General features: G+C 34.2%; 2 protein-coding genes across 3 annotated transcripts in view; both read right to left on the minus strand.

Moving 5' to 3' along the window:
• Positions 1 to 6179, minus strand: part of LOC108734416 (delta(1)-pyrroline-2-carboxylate/Delta(1)-piperideine-2-carboxylate reductase-like) — a 13972-nt gene extending 7793 nt beyond the window's left edge. Inside the window, exons 1-3 of the mRNA XM_025975346.1 lie at positions 6007 to 6179; positions 2390 to 2542; positions 840 to 1039 (exon numbers count right to left, since the gene is read on the minus strand). Of these exons, the coding sequence (XP_025831131.1) occupies positions 840 to 1039; positions 2390 to 2542; positions 6007 to 6031 (378 nt within the window). The 5' untranslated portion in view covers positions 6032 to 6179. The remainder of the gene's footprint in view (positions 1 to 839; positions 1040 to 2389; positions 2543 to 6006) is intronic.
• Positions 6180 to 11952: 5773 nt separating this feature from the next.
• Positions 11953 to 19623, minus strand: part of LOC108734440 (uncharacterized oxidoreductase YjmC) — a 26802-nt gene continuing 19131 nt past the window's right edge. For both annotated transcript variants that reach the window (XM_025975350.1, XM_018466008.2), the window contains exons 4-9: positions 18691 to 18879; positions 15291 to 15406; positions 14012 to 14110; positions 13768 to 13954; positions 13412 to 13566; positions 11953 to 12191 (exon numbers count right to left, since the gene is read on the minus strand). In XM_025975350.1, the coding sequence (XP_025831135.1) occupies positions 12030 to 12191; positions 13412 to 13566; positions 13768 to 13954; positions 14012 to 14110; positions 15291 to 15406; positions 18691 to 18879 (908 nt within the window). In that variant the 3' untranslated portion in view covers positions 11953 to 12029. The remainder of the gene's footprint in view (positions 12192 to 13411; positions 13567 to 13767; positions 13955 to 14011; positions 14111 to 15290; positions 15407 to 18690; positions 18880 to 19623) is intronic.

The raw sequence follows: 19623 nt of genomic DNA on the forward strand, positions 1-19623 counted from the left end.
CCTCAGCATTTGCCTAAGTGATCCAAGGAAACCACAGAAAAACTTGGACCAAGGCAGACGGACCCGGAATCGAACCGGCGTCCTCCCGAATGCTAAGCAATGGTCTAGACCTCTAGGCCATGCCGCTCGGTAAGAGCGTTCTCGAACCTTCTAGAAAATTCTAAAACATTCTCGAATCTTGTAGATGTAATGTATTATAAAAAAAATATGTGATATTCTGATATTCTGAGCAAACGCCTTTTACCCCCATATCTTTGCAGCTGAAAACCGGAATTTTTTAGCAAAACTGTGTTTTTTCACAAGATATAACATTCTCAATAGCGATACATTGTCTCTACTTCAATATTATAACAATTCGCTGTTTAGGAGTTTCTTACGTTTGAGTAAGTTGACAGTAACTATGTCGCGCTGATGAGATCTAACAGATCCAAAATCTGGTAGTTTCGATAAATTTTTGACCAAGAACTTAAGAGAATTTATTTGGCTCGTTGGACAGTTGGGTTTTGAATTATTTGTTTTTATTTCTCCTTATTAATTTGAAAAATTGTATTTGTGTTTTGTTGCTAACAAACGAAATAATTTATTTCGCTGTAGAAAACCCACATTCTAATCTTTTATTTATTTTATTATTGGTTGAAAACACTTCGGATTTAAAAGAAAAATAAAGTGTATTATTGTTGCACACTATTTACACGTTAATAAAAAATCATAAATTACCTTTCATATTCATAAAGTGCAGTACAAAAAAATTAGCTTTATTAGTTTTTAGAATTTTTTGCCAAGAAACATTCAGAAAGAGAGAAGGAATTATCTCAGAAAAAAAATGAGGATTAAAAATAATAATACATACCTTTGCATACAACCCATCCAACTCCTACTTCTTTTGCTTTCTTAATTGCCAAGTCCATGCAGTAGTTTCCAACTACCGATCCCAGTCCATTGCAGCCATCTACCCAAGCGGTGGCGGCATTTTCCTTCAGAATCTTTGGCGTTGCATTCGGATCACACGATTTTCTTATGACGTCGTTGATATAATTTTCTATAAAAATAATCTTACTTTAATGATATTTTTGCCTGTTTTACTAATGTAATTACAGTTAAAAACGTTTACGACGACATCGTTTAGAGCAACATACCGGTTAAATTGACCAAAATCATAAGTCCTGGCTGAATTCTATTAGGCCGCCTTATAAAAAACATTGCTTTTTACGACATTGCTTATTACGACATATCTCTTTAAGCGACTGCATCTAACTGATATTTTCGGAGACTATGTAGTGACTGGTGTAAATAAGTAGGTGGTATATTCACTTTTATTATGTGTATTGTATAATTAATTAATTCTTGGAGCAAGGAGAGTAATTTCTAGGGTCCCCTTTCTCTCATATATGCCCACGAGGGATGCTTGCTGCAACTTGTAACTAAAAAACCTTTATTCATTCGATGATAACTTTTTCTGCAACTAATTGAAAAATTGAACATCATCATCATCATCACAAGGTCGTCAATCTTAAGATTGGTTCCTATTTTAGCTAATTTCTGAATTTTTCTAAAACTAAAACATCCTACATCCTTAACTATTTGTGAACAGTAATCTAATCTAGGTCTACTTCTACTCATATTAGCTATTGCTTCTGCTTCTAATATGTCTCTAAATAGCCCTTCATGCTTGAGAAGGTGTCCTACCAACCTACATCGCCCATTTCTTACCGACCGCCATAGCGTCCTCTGTTCTCCTACTTTTTCTAATGCCTCTTCATTCCTAACCTTTTCTATACAGGGTATCCTCATCTTTCGCCTGTAACACGACGTTTCGAACGCTTTTTGTTAAAGGTGACTTGACCCTGCGTTGTCCTCTGTTTTATATCTTTGCTGCTTCTTCCATCATTGGTTATCTGACTTCCTCGATACCACTTCTCCTAATTTTTTGTCTCCGATCTTTATATTCTCCCTTTCCCTACTTTTTCTCTCCTTCTATATCATCATTTTTGTTTTACTTTTATTTATTTTCATACAATACTGTTTTGTCAGTACTGCTTCAATTTTATTCAAAGCTGTCTCTAACTTCCCTTTGCTAAAAGCTAATACTGTAAATCTAAGCATACTAATCTTTTGCCCCTGTATATTTATGTCTAAAGTTGTTCTGTCTTTAATGATGTTTATCGCGTCTTCGATAAATACATAGATTAAAAACTGATAGTGATAGTATGCAACCTATGTACGAGCTCTTTCCTTTTTCTATTGTTTTCTCTATTATTACCCGTAAAGCTAAAATGAAAAATCGAACATGAAAAATAAAATAATTTTACAAAGAATTGGCTAGCGTACCTTTCCTTATTAATAACCAGATACCTAATTTATCGGTTTTATTGGAGTAGTAACTACTTACCTAATCGATTCATTCCATGGCTGTAATGTCCTCGATAGTCAGCATCTACTAAAAGGTCTGCATGAGCTTTGGCATGTTCTGGAATGGTTCCTACTGCTTCTAGGCAGTCCACAATAAATCTTTTACATTCTGATGTGCTAAACACGGGTGAATCTTAAAAATTTAAAAAAGACACATTATAGGAAGGTATATACGAAATAACTATATTTAAATCTTAGGAAATTAAGTTTATTGTAAGAACAATTAGAAATTAAAAAAATTATTAAACGAGCCATGTGCTACTAACGATCAGACTTCAGTAACGTTAATAGGCATGCGACTAGTTTGATTTTTACTTTTGAAAGAGAAGTAAGACGTCGAAACGTATGCACAGATTTAATAAATTTTTTTTGAAATATAAGAAAGTTGTAGTAGAATAAAGATTCGGGCTATAGGGCCACAACGTGAACGTATATCTCGAAGTCTCTACAGCTACACTCAGTCTCCAAGTACCTTTATTTTAAATTTCGAATAGTTCACAATTATCTTAATTATATTTCTTTTGTCAATGAAATTGTAACTTTATATTTTGTGCAATATCGTCCTAATTGTCAATCGTTTTTCCCAGCGATTTAATTAAGATAAAAATTGCATAAAAAGTAGTTTTTGGGTATATTTCTGATCTAATAAAAGTTCAATCATGAACTATTAATGATGTGGGGTAACGTATGCCTTAAATACTACTTACGCGATAATGTACAGTCGGTAAACGTAATTAAATAGTTTTTATTGCGCTTACAATTTAAAAACCGTATTTAAATTTATCTAAATGGTGAAACATATTACGTACATGTCGAATTGTCTATGTGGACCTAACAACATTTAGGTTTATAAATATAAATCTTTTTAATTTTTGTAAGACATAAAAAACAGTTTTGACCCCAAATTTGCCGCCTCTAAAATCTGTCGCTCTATTACGTTCAAGTCTACTCAGTCTGCTGATGAATCCGCCACTGTATAGTTAGATAATACCAAACAGAAAAAAAGAATACAGAACAGAACAAGCCTTTTGTCTGTATGTATTGTTTATGCTCTTGCCTGTTTCTTATCTTATAAAATAAATTCTAGATTATTATTATCGAATTAATTATCTTTAAGCATAAGTAATTACTAGTAACTACTCAAGTCCGAAGAAGCCAATGTTTGGCGAAATATAATGCATGTTAAATTTTGTGAAAGTCTTCCTTAAATAATCATGATTTCTGACGTATGAAAATCCAACGTTAATAGGTTAACTCTGCCATGACTACCGCACACTCCTCTAATTGATCAAATCAAAATTTTTGGCATTCTTCTATAAGAAAACTGATTGGATAACTTAATTTGATTCGACTATAATGGAAAGTAAGCGTTTGTAGCTTGCATGTGGTATTTATAAAATGGAAAATAGGTTTAAAAGCTACCGAAAAACAAATCTATCTATGTACATATTAGTCTAAGAGCAGACCGATTAAAAGTCCTAACAATTCATGAAGCTGCTCAATTATTAAATCTTTTTTTGCTGCTCATAATAGTTTACATAATAATTTCTACATTTATTACATACTTTTTTTCCTATTATCATTCTAAATAAAAATATTCCTTATTCTATGTTAATAACTGAATAATAATGTCGTATTGTTTTAATACTTACTACTCGACATTTCTTGCTATTCTAAAAAATGTAATTGTGACATTTGATGACTACGATTATCTGTTTTTGTACACTTTTAGCTTGTACAAATTTACCTGCAGTTCAGGTACAAATTAACATGAAAATGACGAGATGCTGCAAATGATAATAATTTTTCGTTGGCAAAGCCTCGGGGAATACCTAGTAGAAATTAATTTTTAAGAAGGGGTATTTTAAATAGAAAATGGAAATAGAGGTTCCATTTGCATTTTACATTGTGTAGAATTGCTTCGAATAAATCACACCTCTGGTAATTATACAAGTCATCATCATAAGGTCGTCAGTCCTAAGACTCCTTCACTCTTTCCTATCCTGAGCTAATCTTCGCATTTCCCTAAAACTAGAACAACCCACATCCTTAACTATTTGCGAACAGTAATTTAACCTAGGTCTGCCTCTACCCCTCCTAACCCTCTGACTAGACTTCATATGTGAGAAGGTGTCCTACCAACCTATCTCGTCTATTTTTTATTGTCTTTCATAGAGTTGTCTGTTATCCTATTCTTTCTAATACCTCTTCATTTCTAACCTTCTCTATCTACGTTATCCTCATCATTCGCCTAGAACACCACATTTCGAACGCTTCTAACCTTTTCTTTTCCGCCGCGCCCACTGTCCATGTTTCGCATCCGTACAACGCCGCGCTTCAAACATACACCTTTAACAACCTTTTTCGAATTTCTAAATTAACCGTTCGCGAACATAGAAGCATTATACAAGTATAGAAATTTTATTGTACAGTATCTATGTTTGTACGTTATCTATCTGCTTTAGAATTTCGATAAATATTTTTTGCAACTTATTTGCAGATTTGTTACGTCGAATACGTGTGTAATTGCCTATTGTGTGTACTCAGCAAAATTTTGCCTAATTCATAAAATAAGCAACAAAGCAATGGATTTGCTGATTTCAGGAAATACGCATTTAACTTTTTGCCTAAAGAATAAGCAATAACTAGATATATATTAATAAGTGCATCACGTAGTTTTCGATCACAAAAATTCTTACTATAACTTACTTTATGATTCTAGACAATCTAATGAATGCTTTCATGGGCTAGCTTAGATTGATAAGGTTACGGTAGGAAATGACAACACCCATGAAGTACAATTACATCTTTTGTATCCTTGACCAGAACCTACTGAATATTTGCAAATAATTAATTTAAAACGCAGTTGTTTAATTTGTATGATTGCCCGCTTCACGGTTTTGTTTAGTGTATGAAATCTGCAAGTCTACTACTTATTTCATGGTCTAGGCAAAATTTTGCCTGTGTATACGCAATAGACAATTACTCGTAGTCGACGTAACAAATACATAAGTAATTTAACAAGTAAAATATTCCCAAAATGCACATTATTCTAAGTTCCTAATTTTTAATAAATTTTAATCTATAAAAAGTATCTTTTAAGAGTTCTTTATGAATAGACAGTTCAATAATTAATTAGGAAAGTACATAGTCTGAAAACACAATTTTATCGATATGGATATTATTATTCTTATTATTATTATTATTACATGCATCTATTATTCAAAAGTAGATGAAAAACATTTGACAAATATAATGTAAATATGATCTGAACATAAATTCGGTATTTTTCTAAAATTAATAATAATTATAAGAAAGGTACGCAACAAGGAGTTAATTATGTTCATCTTTTAAATTTTTTATACTGGCGCAAATTTAATAAATTATTAAATACTAATATGCAATAACCATTATATAGATATTAGCAACAATTATATAATTTTCCATTTCTGCGGTTTCAGAATTTTTTTGAAATTGAGTTATCACGTACTTAAGTACAAATTCTAACAGTGTTTTAAACGTTTAATGAAATAAGGTCGTTTTTTTAAACAAAATATCACTATTAAGTTAGAAAACAAAAAATAAGTTGGTACCTACCTTCATTTTGACCTTTTGGTGCCATTTTAAACTAACTGCTCCCTAAGGATTTGTTGTAAAACCGTTATGAAATTCTAAATGATACTGGTATGGTATTGCTATAGATTTATTTATAATTATTATGATGAAGAGCGTTCGTACTTGTTATCATGTTTTCAGTGATATAAAATTGTTAACGAATCTTCACGTTTTATTCAGTTGAGGCAGTTACAAAAAGTTGTTTTTATTATCATTCCTAATAAATCAGTTGGCAATAAGAATAATGGCTTCAGGTGACTTGTATACAGGGTGATTTCGTATGTGCTATATGAAATTTATTTTATTGATGAACAACGTTTTACTGTGATTTTTCTAAACCCTAATAAATATATGTATAAAATTACTTTAAAAGAAAGGGCTACAGGAAAATAGAAAGGCTAATTATCGTAGCAGTGAAAAATATATCCAACGTGCATATTTTCTGTTATTATTTAGTTATCTTTCGTATTTGTCAGCTTATTTGACTATTTTTATATTTTTAAAATGCATTATTTTTGTATGCTCAAGGCAAATATACTTGAAGTTTTTAAAGATAAGTTTTCTAAAATAAACAATAATCTCTTGTTGCTTTCAAAATAACATTTACAGTGATTTAAAAAACAATGAAATGTGTTAAATTAAACTTATTATGAAAATTTTTATTTAATTGTTAGTTAGTTAAGTTAGTAGAATTCACAGAACTGTCTGCCCAGTATAAACCTTACGTACTTATTGTTTCGACTTTGATCGGTATCAATCACAATTCAGAGCTAGTATATGATGTCTCAAGGTATGAAATTTACAGGTATTATTAGGTAAGTAATCCTAAGACGCTGAAAAGATTAAAGATTATTTCACAATTGTCCTATTCAGTGGCGGCTCGTGCCTTCAAAAACACGATAAGGTCTTTCAGTTCTTTAGAAACTAACTTATTGTAAAATTTGATATTTTATGCATGTGTACTAGGAATTGTATCAAACGATATAAATCATTCGAGGTACAAGGACTATTTGAAACGTTAAAGAGCGCTCTTCTATTACTTTATATATAGGGTTGTTCGGAAAGTCATTTCGTTTTTTTTTGTGGAAATGAAAGACAGTTTTCGTATAATAAACAAATACTTTATTAAATTATATATTGACCGTTCTGGTCCAACACCTTTTGCCATCTTTCTGGTAGTAGCATAATTCCACGCTCATAAAATTTTTGGTCTTTGCTGGCAAAAAACTGATCGAGGAGGTTTTTGACCTCCTCATTTGAGGTGAAGGTTTTACCGTCTAAAAAATTTTGGAGTGACCGGAACAAATAATAATCCGATGGTGCCAGGTCTGGAGAATATGGTGGGTGTAGCATTGTATCCCATTCAAGCTGTAAAAGCTTTTGGCGAGTGACCAAACTTGTGTGAGGTCTCGCGTTGTCTTGGTGAAACACTACACCTTTCCTGTTGATTAGTTCTGACCTTTTCTGTTGAAGTGCATCATTCAGTTTGTCCAGCTGATGACAGTAGACTTCCGAATTAATCGTTGTGTTATCCGGTAAAAGCTAAAAAAAAACGATTCCTTTAAAATCCCACCAAACAGACAGCATCACCTTTTTTTGGTGAATATCGGCTTTGGAAATGGTTTGAGCCGGTTCATCTTTTTTGCTCCATGACCTCTTGCGTTTGACGTTGTTGTATACAACCCATTTTTCGTCCCCAGTGATGATGCGCTTCAAAAACGGATCATTTTCGTGACGTTTGAGAAGCGAATCGCAGACGTCAATGCGGCGACACAGATTTCTCTCTGTGAGAACATGGGGAACCCATACATCGAGCTTCGAGGATAATCCCAGGCCTTTCAAGTGGTCATAAACTGTTGAATTTGATAAATTTAACCTCAATCCGATCTCACGTGTTGTTATTCGCCGGTTCACATCAACTAATGCCTTTATCGCGTCTTTATCAGCTTCAACCGGCCTTCCCGAACGTGGTGCATCTTCGACATCAAAATTGCCGGATCGAAATTTAGCGAACCAGTTCTGGCACTGGCGTACTGTCAACACACCTTCTCCATACACATCAGTCAATTTCTTTCTGGCTTGAACAGCATTTTTACCCTTTCTGTAGTAAAACAGTAAGATATGTCGAAAATGCTGCTTATCGCTCTCCATATTTAAAAGGGCACCAACCAAAAACTACTGCGTAGAATTAATTGGAATTTTTCACACACAAGCCTTGCTATATGAGCTGTCAAAGCATATAAAAATTATACGGCTTAAATGTGAAGTTGGGTGCAAAAGAATACAATTAAATCCTCTGTCGGGAAAAAGCGAAATGACTTTCCGAACAACCCTATATATACATTCTTTATACGAAATTTCTTCATTTCATCGTCATCTTAAGGTTTTCAGCACGAGCACTGGTTGGATATACATCTCCCCTTCTTTCTATTTTGAACCAACTGTCGCATTTTTTGAAAACTAGAGCAACCTACTAATGCATCCTCATTACTCGTCTGTGGCTCGAAGCCCCCAAGCAGCGCCTAGGTTTGCTATCCCTCTAAGACCGACAGTAGGATTGCTACCAGGCCGGTTTTCCAGCAACCTGGAGGGGTTTTCATTAACAAGGCCGGGTATGGGCCAGCACTTCAAAAAGGGCGGATTTCCTACTGTTCTCCAGACAATAGATAGTTATCGAATTTATAAAAGCGGCTAAGAACAAGATGGTGGTAGTTTGATTTGCCTACTTTCCGGGATTCACCCAGTCTTATACACCTCTTAACTCCTGTTTCTGTCTCTAATATGTTTCTGACTAGCCCTTGATGCCTGCCAACTCATCTCTCTTGTATAGAGTCTTTTTTTCTCCTATTTTTGCTAATACCTCCTCTATCCGGTATCCTCATCATTTACCTGTAACTTCACATTTCGAACGCTTCTAAACTTTTCTTTTTCGCCGCGCCCACCGTCCATGTTTCGCACCCGCACAGCGCTGCGCTCCAGACACACAGCTTTAACAATCATTTTCGAATTTCTTAAGTAACCGTTCGCGAACATAGAAGTGACTTCTTTTATCGAGGCGATTCGACCCTGCGCTATCCTCTGTTTTATATCCCTATTGCTCCTTCCATCGTGAGTTATCTGACTTCCTAGATACCGAAAGTCAGTCACTTCTTCTAATTTTTTGTCTCCTATCTTTATAATCGCGCTTTCCTACTTTTTCTTCCCTTGCAAACCAGTAATTTTGTTTTACTTTTATTTATTATCATACAATACTGTTTTGTCAGTACCGCTTCTATTTTATTCAAAGCTATCTCTAACTCCTCCTTGCTAGATGCTAATACTTCTATAATATTACTGTTTTAATCTTATAGCAATTTTTTTAAAATCTAAGTCATATTAGTGTAGATTAGGTTATTCGAAAAAATAATTTTAGTAAAATGTATGATCCCCAAAAATCACCCTCAGGGCTGGTTTTCGCTTGACGAAAAGGCGGCAACCCTGACGTTGCTCAAATTCTATAATTACCAGTTGCTTATTATACAATCAATATCTATATTAGGTATGTAGGTATGTATTAAAAAATGATTATAACGGAAATTTCGTATAAATAGCGGTATAGACAGTCTTCATGATACGCACTTTACCTGAATAGTCGTCATCAGTCCTTTTTGAAATTACGTCAATGGTGGTTATATTTGATATTTAATTTCCCGTGCAAATGACAGTTTGAAAGCCTTTCTAAAAAATAGTAGTTTGACGTCAGCACTTCAAATTTCATGATGTAACGTATAACGCAATTGAAGTACTCACCTATATTATCAACCTATCTGTTTATTGATTTATTATAAAAATAATATTTTTTTTTCGGAGTAAGTACGCAGTAAATTATCGGCTTGTACAAAATTGAATTATATTTAAGGACCTCGGAAAATCGTTTTATCGGGTGTCGATCGTTATTATAGATTAGTTATTGATATAAATAAATCATTGTTTTTCCTTTCTGTTTTTTAGCATTTATATATTGAAATTCTTGGATTAATTTCGTGCGAATCATTTCTTTATCATTAAAGAGTTTGTAACTTTGTAATAAAAAGTACCTTTTTGCTTATCCACCTATATGAAGTCCGTTCAAAAAGTATTTTATTATTATTTATCAATAATTGCTGTTAGAATATTTACTTACATAATCACTTTTGCATGCTATAAACGCGAGTATACCTAAATGTGGCTGATTCTTCAAACATTTATATATTCTGAAATTTTTATTACTTCGAATCGCTCTCCAAAGAGAAAAATACAGAATCTGACTACAAGGACTTGTCTGAAAGAATAAGACTTAGAAGTTCGCGCCAGACATTTTTTGTTGACTCTGCACCGATAGTCCAACTGAGTTGGGAAGAGATATTAAAGTAGAAATACCTTACTTCCCATAAGTGATATCCCAAGTGTACATCTAAAACAGCGATTGAGTTTGTATAAAGACATTGGTTATTGTTGATATTGTTTTTCGCTTGAAAACTCCAAATCCCGAGATAAAGTTTCGAAGAATTTGCTGCTATGAAGATGTTAACGAGAAAGAGTTAGAAATAGAATGTCTGTATTTGGCAAACTAATAGTATTCCAGAATTTTGATAAAAAACCGAGTTGGAGACACATTTCCAAATGTAGAAATTGCATTGAGAATCTTTTTAAACATGATGGTAACTAACTGTAGTGGCGAACGCTCCTTCTTTAAACGGAAAAGAATAAAAAATAAGTTAAGCCGAACAATGCTTCAAGAAAGATTGATCAGTCCATAGAATGGGATATGCTCAAAGACAAAGAGTTTGAACAACTGGTTAACGATTTTGCATATCTGAAAACTAGAAGGGTGCCTTTTCAAAAAACACAATTTTAAGTACCAACCTGAGAATGATATTAGAGTTACTTTTTCGAGTCATATTACAATTATCTATTCATGTATGTGAATGTAAAGAAACAAATAATAAACCAAAATAATTCTATGGCAAAGCTGTAGGCGCCCCCTACAGCTTTGACAGAGAATGACTACGTCGTCCTTTCATGGGCCTCTTCAGTTTCGGGAACAAGAAACAGTCATAGGGGGGCATATCTGGGGATTACGGTGGCTGCGGCATTATCAGTGTGTTGTTTTTGGTCAAAAGTTCGCGCACAAGCAACGATGTGTGGTCAGAGGCGTTAACATGGTGCAAAAGCCAATTTTTGTTTTTTCGGTCATTGGGATGATTAGGCTTTGGTTTCCACGTTATAACCGTAAGCCCATGATTCGTCACCAGTTATGACTCTCTGGATCAAATTTGGGTTGTCGCGGACAGATTCCAACATCTTAGGTCTTCAGCAACTTCTCTAATGGTGATTCGACAATTGGCCAATACTATTTTCTTCACTTCATCAATGTTTTCGTCTGTTGTTGACCTGCTTGGGCCTCCGACACGTTCATCGTCGTTCACATCTTCTCGATTGTCTGAGAACATTTTGTACCACCGATAAACGTTGCTTTGGTCCAAGGTAGCTTCACCTTATGCCACAGTCCGAATAATTTTTTTTTTCACACAAAATTTGATACAAATTCTTTGATACATTTTTTGGAATATGCAAAGATCGAAGACGAGCCAAAACTTGAGCAAGCAAAGCAGCTGTTAAAAATTAACTGAATATTCAACATTCAACTTGTCGCTATAAATGAGAAACATGAGTACCAACATAACGCCACAAAAATATCGAAAATCCGCGGAAATTCAAAATTCACGATACTTTTTGAACAGACCTTGTATGTATGCGTTAAGGTAGTCCGCCCAAACTTCATTTAGGGTGAAACAAGACTAGATTTTTCACATATATTAAAAAATTCTAATCATGGAGGAGGCAGTTTGAACCTCCTAAACCGATCCTCTCCGTGGCTGCGTCACTGCTACTTAGTAAACATACAAATGCATGTTCTATTGATAATTATATATTAACAAATAATATAAATAACAAATAACAGGTAACAAATTTTAATGTAATGACTAATCTTTTGGTTTCAATGGCGTAACATTGTATGTAGCCGCAAGGGTCTTACAACTTTCCATTTGATTTTGCAAATAACGCACCCCTCCAGCCTTGTCAACAGCTGCCATGTGCATGATTTCAGGATCGCCCGGAATTAATACTGGTTCGTTAGGATTAACCTGAAATGATAATAATATAAAGATAAATAATAGTAGTATTTATTAATAGAAAGAATGATTGATTGTTAGAAATTTATAGAAAATGAAAAGAGGGATGGGTTTGACGGATTATGTGTATTTAATGAAAATTGTTTCGAAATTGAGGTATTTCCGGTTCCACTGAAAGTGCGTCATTACTTCCTTATTTCAAATGAAAATAAAGGTAACTTTTGTAAGGGTTATTTACTCCTAAAGCTGATGTTCTTCATGTTATAATTGTGGTAAAAGTGGAAAAGAAAGAAAATTTGTTAGCAAGATGGATAAATTGGATATGTCAAGAAAAATGAAAAGAAAATGATGAAAAATAAGAAAAGAGAGGTATAAAAAAAAGTGGGAAAAATTGGAACAGAAGAAAATAAAAGTATAAAGGAAAAGATGAAAGATCTGGAGAAAGAGACTAGTGGAAGATAGGTTCAGGAACTTAAAGAAAGATTGGCAAATATAATGAAGAAAGCGAAAAGGGATGGTTTAAACCAAGAAAGGACAGCCTTAAAAGAAAAAGTCAAGGAATTGGTAAAAGAGGAACTGCAGATAGAGAAGCAAGTACAGAAGCAAGTATAGGAGCAAAAGAAAGGAGATTAGAAATAGAACTAGAAAAGAAAAGAAGAAAAAAAACTAAACCTGATCATCTTTGGAATATAAGAATAAAGAAGAAAGGAGAGAGTTACAAAAGAGAAGATGGGATTGAATGTGGATGTGAAGGAAGTATGGAAAGTTAAAAAGAACGTACATGCAGCAAGAATGGAAAAGTGGGAAGATAAGCTACAGGTAATTAGAAATGGTAGAAGGCTGAGAGGCACGAAGCTTTATATAAGAGATGATATGACTATGGAAAAGAGAAGAATACAGAGGATGTCAGAATACATGGTAAAAGAGGAGAGAAAAGAACGGGAATAAGGTAGTTAAATTTGAATACAGGAAGTTAATAATAGGTGGGGTATGGGATGAAGAAAAACAAGAAATGGTAAAAAAAGAAGGAAAAAGGACATTTCGTTAGAAATAAGGAGGTAGGTGGGGAATAATGTAGAGAAAATTAATAGAAATAAGAATGTAAAGTGTAACTTAATAGAACGATTGAAAGGGTTAAGAATAACATTCTGGCAATTCTTTAACTTCTTCAGTTCTTGTTGGATAATTAAGCCTATTAAAATAAAACAATTACTCTTTCTATTTTAACTTACTCGTTGACAGTTTCTTAAAATATCCGATAGATTTTGCATACGGCTTTCAAAGTCAGAAGCAAAGCAATTAGGATTTAAGGCAAAAAACGAATGACCTAAATTAGCTGTTTTAGTAGTGTCTCCCCATTTTCTAATGTTTGTTGCAAATTGGCCACCTGTAAATAAAAAAATACTAACTTATTATACCAAAATAAACGTCTAAATAAATAATTCAAGTTAATTATCATCTCTTTCCCTGGCATTTTGTAATTTCAAATCAAAAGCCGAAAAAGGGATCAAGGTTTGTTTCTTTAATTTAATTTATTTAATTTCACATTCGCAAAAATTCTAATTCCCTTTCTTCAGCTTATACGTACCACCAAGTATTCCACAAAACACTTCAACTAGTATTCCTAGGCCGTATCCCTTGTATCCTGAATTCATTTCCGTTCCTCCCAAAGGATACAGAAAGCGAGCTTTGTTTGGATCAGATGTTTCTTGTCCATTCTCGTCCATTGCCCAACCTAACGGGAGTGGTGCTTCTTTTCTCCTTTGTATTTCTATCTAGAATATTAACCTTTTTTAGATACATTTTTTTTTAAATTTCTGTTTTGCAAAAACCTTTCCCACTGCAACGGCAGTTGTGGCCATGTCTAGGACCATTCCTTCTTTGCCGGAAGAAGGAACTGCTAAGCTGATGGGATTTGTTCCTAAGGCGGGCTAAAATGATACAAAATTTATTATTATATTAAATCTGCTCGTGAAATAATTAGCACTCGTTTAAAAATAATTAGGTTGGGACATTCATTTTTTTTTTAATGCATATTTGAAATCTACGCGTATGACTTTGTGAATAAAATATTTTCTCTTTTCCCGAAAAATCATTTTTGAGAACATTACAGCGCCTGGATTTCAATTGTTCTATGACTCTTGAGAAAGCGCGTGACGTCACTATGCTGTAGTACGTAACAAAAACGTATTACGACCATTGCAGTTTCTGAAGGGTGAAAACTTGTGTAAATTTAATAAATAAGGTAAACTTACAATAAGCAGTTAAGGAACAAAGTTCTTTATGATGCTACAACGAATGCCTTATTAATATTACAAAGATTGAACATAATCAAAAGGCTGATAAGGCCGATCTCTATATGTAGGCTGAAAGAAGTCTTTACAACTCTACAGTATTGTGACGTCAGGCTAATGAAAGGTTATCCCCAGCGACTCGGTTAGCTATTTATGGATTTTTAAGTTATTTTTAACGAAAAACTGATGTAAAAGATATTTTTTTTTGTTCGTAGTGTTTATAATCACCATCATCATCATAAGGTTGTCAGTCCTAAGACTGGTTGGACACGCACCTCCATTATTTCCTATCATGAGCTAATCTTCGCATTTCTCTGAAACTAGATCTAATCTAGGTCTACCAGTTTAGCTCAGGATAGGAAAGAGTGGAGGTACGTGTCCAACCAGTCTTAGGACTGTCGACCTTATGATAATGATGACGATAGGTATATACTGCCGAAGAAACTATTTCTTATCATAGTTTTCGAGTTTCAAAAAATCAGAACTAGTTGAACTTATGTCAATCCCAACCTAACCTAAGGATTTTTTATAGGTTCACATTGATGTAACCAAAAGAATTTCACTTCGTTCGTGATGTCTAGTTGTTTATGCATTTATCTAAACATGGTTGGGCTAGGTTACTTTTGATAACACTATATTAGCGCGTCAATTCTTTTTCTGTTTTTTTATGTCTTCAAAAATGACAAGGCTAAGGTACTGGACTACCTATTTGTATTAGTTTGACTTGATGTTGGTGGGTTAGAATTCGATGGTTCAAGAAAGGAAGTAGATTATGCTTTTTAAACATTTTTTAAATTGCAATCATATTAATTCGAACCTGTTTAGCTCTTGTTGGTGCCATAAATGGGGAAGTATTAGTACAGGCAAATCCTAGTAACCCTTCTCTCTGAGCTTGCATGGTGTAGTGGCCCGCTATTCCAAAATGGTTGGAACCTGAAAATTATTCTAAAGAAATTTTTCAAAGACTGCAACAACGTATACATCATTTACTTTCTGTAGCGATGTGCCCCTTCCAATGTCTTGGATGCGCGCTGGCAAAATCGTAGGTAGGGATAAAAAAGCTCATTATACTCTCGACTCTTGTTTATTAAGCATATTTTTTCATACAGTACCTGCTAAAAGTTTTGTTCAATCAAGAACAGCAGTGCGAGTCGAAAACAAGCGTTAAAGCCTTTAATATGTCTTCAAATATAAATAAACATCTAGTTGATATTTTCAGTAGTTTCAATGCAATTGTAGTGGATAAAATGGTCAATTATTCCGCGCAGTACTGTATGGATTATACGCTCCTCGCCGGTTAAGTTTGACCGAGAGTTGTCTCCTTCCTTTTCTGGCCTAGTGCTGTTCTTTTCTACATTGCGCCGGTCAAACTAAAGGTCACATCGCTACAGAAAGTAAACGAAGTATAACTCTTAGCTATTGATTTAATTGATTGAATCAATGTATTGCATATTAAGATCTCTTTTTTTTTGTATTTTAACATTTTCAAAATACAAAATAAATTAATCAAAGTGATTGGGATGTTTTTTTTTTGTTTTTACGCTAATAATAAAAATATATAAAAAAACGTGAGACTATGTTCATTTACAGGTAACAGGTCCGTTCGTCCCCCTACTACACATGAACCTGCTTAATTGTATGCTAAAATGTCTAAATTTATAAACGGATAATCCACAAAAACCATATTTTAATCCTTTACTTTTTACTAGAAATAATGACTTATTTCCGAAGCGATTTTAATCAATACAGCATTAATCCTTATCCAATTAAGTACTTTTAAATACATTGTGCAAAATGCAGGAACATATAGCGGTTGCGGCGATACCGGCCGATTTGTATTGTCTAATGACAAAAAAACTGTGATTGTTGGATATAAAGACTTTCTATAGTATATTTACTATCATCATCGCACCCATGCGAAGCGTAGTGTACAAATAATACCATTAAACCAATTCCTTAACCCCTATCCCGGTATGTTTGTGTGTTTGAAGAAGTTTCACTTCAGTAACGTGTTGTATAATTACACGTTGTATTTTTTTTTCTTGTAGATGGTGTTGGATGTAATAATGGCAAGTGCATAATTTTGTAGTTATTAAGGAGATGTAAAACATTAAATGTAGAATTTGGGCTTTCACGGCCTATCTCATTTACAGTAAAATTGCAGGCTTCCGACGTTTCGTTTCCGATTGTGGGGGGCATCTTCGGTAAACGAGTGGTAAGTGTAATTGTAGATTTCGTCGTAGTTTATGGTAGATCGGGTCGTTTCGTATCGCTGCTTTCATTGAAGAATAGTGCGGATGTGTTTATGATTCATCAGTGACATAATAGATATTGCTTTATAAAATTACTGGCTTTTGCTAGAGGCTTCCCTAGCGTTAATGTTTTAAATACGTCTCAATGACCATTGAATACCACATAAAACTATTTTTTTTCCACGGAGACAGTATTTTTTTCTGGATAAAAGGTACCCTATGTCTTTTTCTGTAGCCCTGATGATGTGTGCACAAAATTTCATAATGATCGGTTGAGTTGTTAAAACGTAATAAGAAAACAGACAAAGACACTTTCGCATTTATATTATTAGTTAGGATTAACATGCAGTCTGACACAATAGTTGAATACTGTGGTCAAAACGTAAATATTGTCAAACAAAATCTTGTGCTGTTCTGTTATCTGCCAAGCATGTTTCTCAACAGCCGAGTTTTTTGTTTAAGTTTATCCTTAAATTCCTGATATGTTCTTTTATTCTTGTAGTCACACTATGTTCTGTCGTCCTGACATATTAGTCATCACAGGAACAGGGTATTTTCTAAATTCCACATGCAGATAAAGGTTCTTTTGAATGATTTGCAGAAGGTACGTTACTTATTTTTTTTGTGTTATTGAGTTGGTGTAAATATAGTGATATATTACCAATATAGTCCTTTACCTGTTTCCTGTTGGGGTTGGATTTTGTTTGTCTAAATTGACTATGCTTTTCTTTTTCCTGACTCTAAACCATAGAAATAGGCTATTCATATCACATCCATCAGTTAGTTTGAAGAAACGACCGTCCTACTGGAAATAAGTCATATCCAGCACCTGTTTGAAAAATCTGGTGAAGTCCTTTGCGAACATGTTTTAAAGGTGTTCCGCTCTGCAGCTTCTTTCGTAGGTATCATTGTAAAAAGTGAAACAACATCAAAACTCATAAGATTGTCTTTTGATGTTAATCGGATGTTCTTCAGAGATTCAGAGATTTGAGTGGTTTTTGCGATGATTAGTGACGTTACTTCATGTGTGGATAGTGAGTTGACGGTTAAATAAACTGTAAGCATATGTATGCCACCATAACCAATGAGATGCATTAGAGAATCCATAAATGGTGACTGTTGAATCCGTAGATGTGTGAAATCATCGTGAAACTAATAGGCTAGCTAAACAGTTGAATTATTTGATGCACTGCTTGAATGTAAAAAACCAGGTATTCGGTTAAAGCATAAGTTGGTGAACCGATGGCATTAAGTAGGACCACTTACGGCTGAAGAGGATCTTAAGTGACCCTAGAACGCCCTAAGATAGAGGGGTTTTAGCTGGTAGGTCCAAGGACACCTTCCTCGGGAATCCGACACTACCCAGTCGTACGTACATGCTGGGTGTCTTTTGAAGATTTTCCCTCTTCCATGAAAACAAAAAAAAAAAAGTACGTATGGGTCGGAGTGGAATACCATTCTTGTTAATTTTCGGCAGGTCGAATAATCTTTATGGTACGATAGCATTAGTTTCTGATTTAGGTCTTGAGGTAAAGATGATTTCATTATGAGGCTTTCAGTAGCGCGAAGAATCTTACAATTAGTCGTGGGATAACGTTTCACGATGTTTTGCGGTGATTGATAGTTTCGCCCTCGGTAATATTGCTTTTTGGCGGTTATGCCTTTTTGAGTATATTTGCTGCTTCGGTACGAATCTCACTTGCTGTTTCAAATGGTAGGGCACGGCCTACCAGCGAGAAAACTATCAATTCATCAGTTGAAGTAATTTATAATTAATCATACATTTGGTACGTATTCAGTTTAATAGTGCCGGTTTTGGATTATAAAGTGAAAATTGTAAATCTTCCATCTGCAGAAACACATTAATTTACTTTAAAACCTACTTTCATAAAGCCGTAGCCTTGATTCTGTTAACTGTTGTGAATATTATCGTCTTAATGTTTATTTATCGTGTGCAACATATACCTTTACAAGTCACCCACCCTATTCCAGACTGTTTGGCTTTCTTAATCGCCAGTTTCATGCAGAAATTGCTTACTACTGCACCAATGCCATTACAGCCGTCAACCCAGGCAGTGCAATCGTTTTCCTTTAGAATTGTTGGGACTGCATTAGGATCACATACTCCTGATTTGATGTCGTTCATGTAGATGTCTGAAAAAAAAAGACGATAAATCGATTCATCAATAAAATAAAGATGGAGTGTGGAGTATGTATGTATGTACACGCGCGAGAAGTAGGTACTTCTTTGGAGTAACTAAAAGAATATTCTGGCAAACACAGGAAGAATATTTCAAGACTGCCGGTTTGTCGAAAAATAAGAACAGTGTAATTTGCGTCACACTAATACATACCCAACTGGAAATTAGTTAGTGGATTGGATCCGAGGCGGATCAGGATTGCCTGAAGATTTATCAGAAATAAAACAGGCTTTCTGATCCGGGTATGATGGAAAATCGTCACGCCATATATGATCAACATAGGATACATTTGAAAAATCCATCTCAGATCTGTTTCTAAGACCGGTGTCGGATCCGTTTGTTTGATGAACAATATTGCATACAGAATAAATGAGGTAAAAGATAAAGTTCTGTATTATGATCCAGTTCAGAACATCGATACAATCTTGATTTAAAGATTGTACCGAAACCGTAATAGAATTTGTAGCATTAGATTATGATAAGAAATGGGTCAGATGACTGGATTAAGGGATAGGATACTCTACTATGATCAATTTCTGATCAGATGGTTGGATCAACAGATAGAGTACTGTGCGCTGATTAATTTCTGATCGGATGACCAGATCAAGGAATGGAGTACTGTACTCTGATCAGAAACTGATCAGATCGGTGGATCAACGGATAGAGTACTGTACTCTGATCAGAAACTGATCAGATG

Source organism: Agrilus planipennis, unplaced genomic scaffold (genome assembly GCF_000699045.2).
Source record: "Agrilus planipennis isolate EAB-ADULT unplaced genomic scaffold, Apla_2.0 scaffold96, whole genome shotgun sequence".
Classification (NCBI taxonomy): Eukaryota; Metazoa; Arthropoda; class Insecta; order Coleoptera; family Buprestidae; genus Agrilus; species Agrilus planipennis.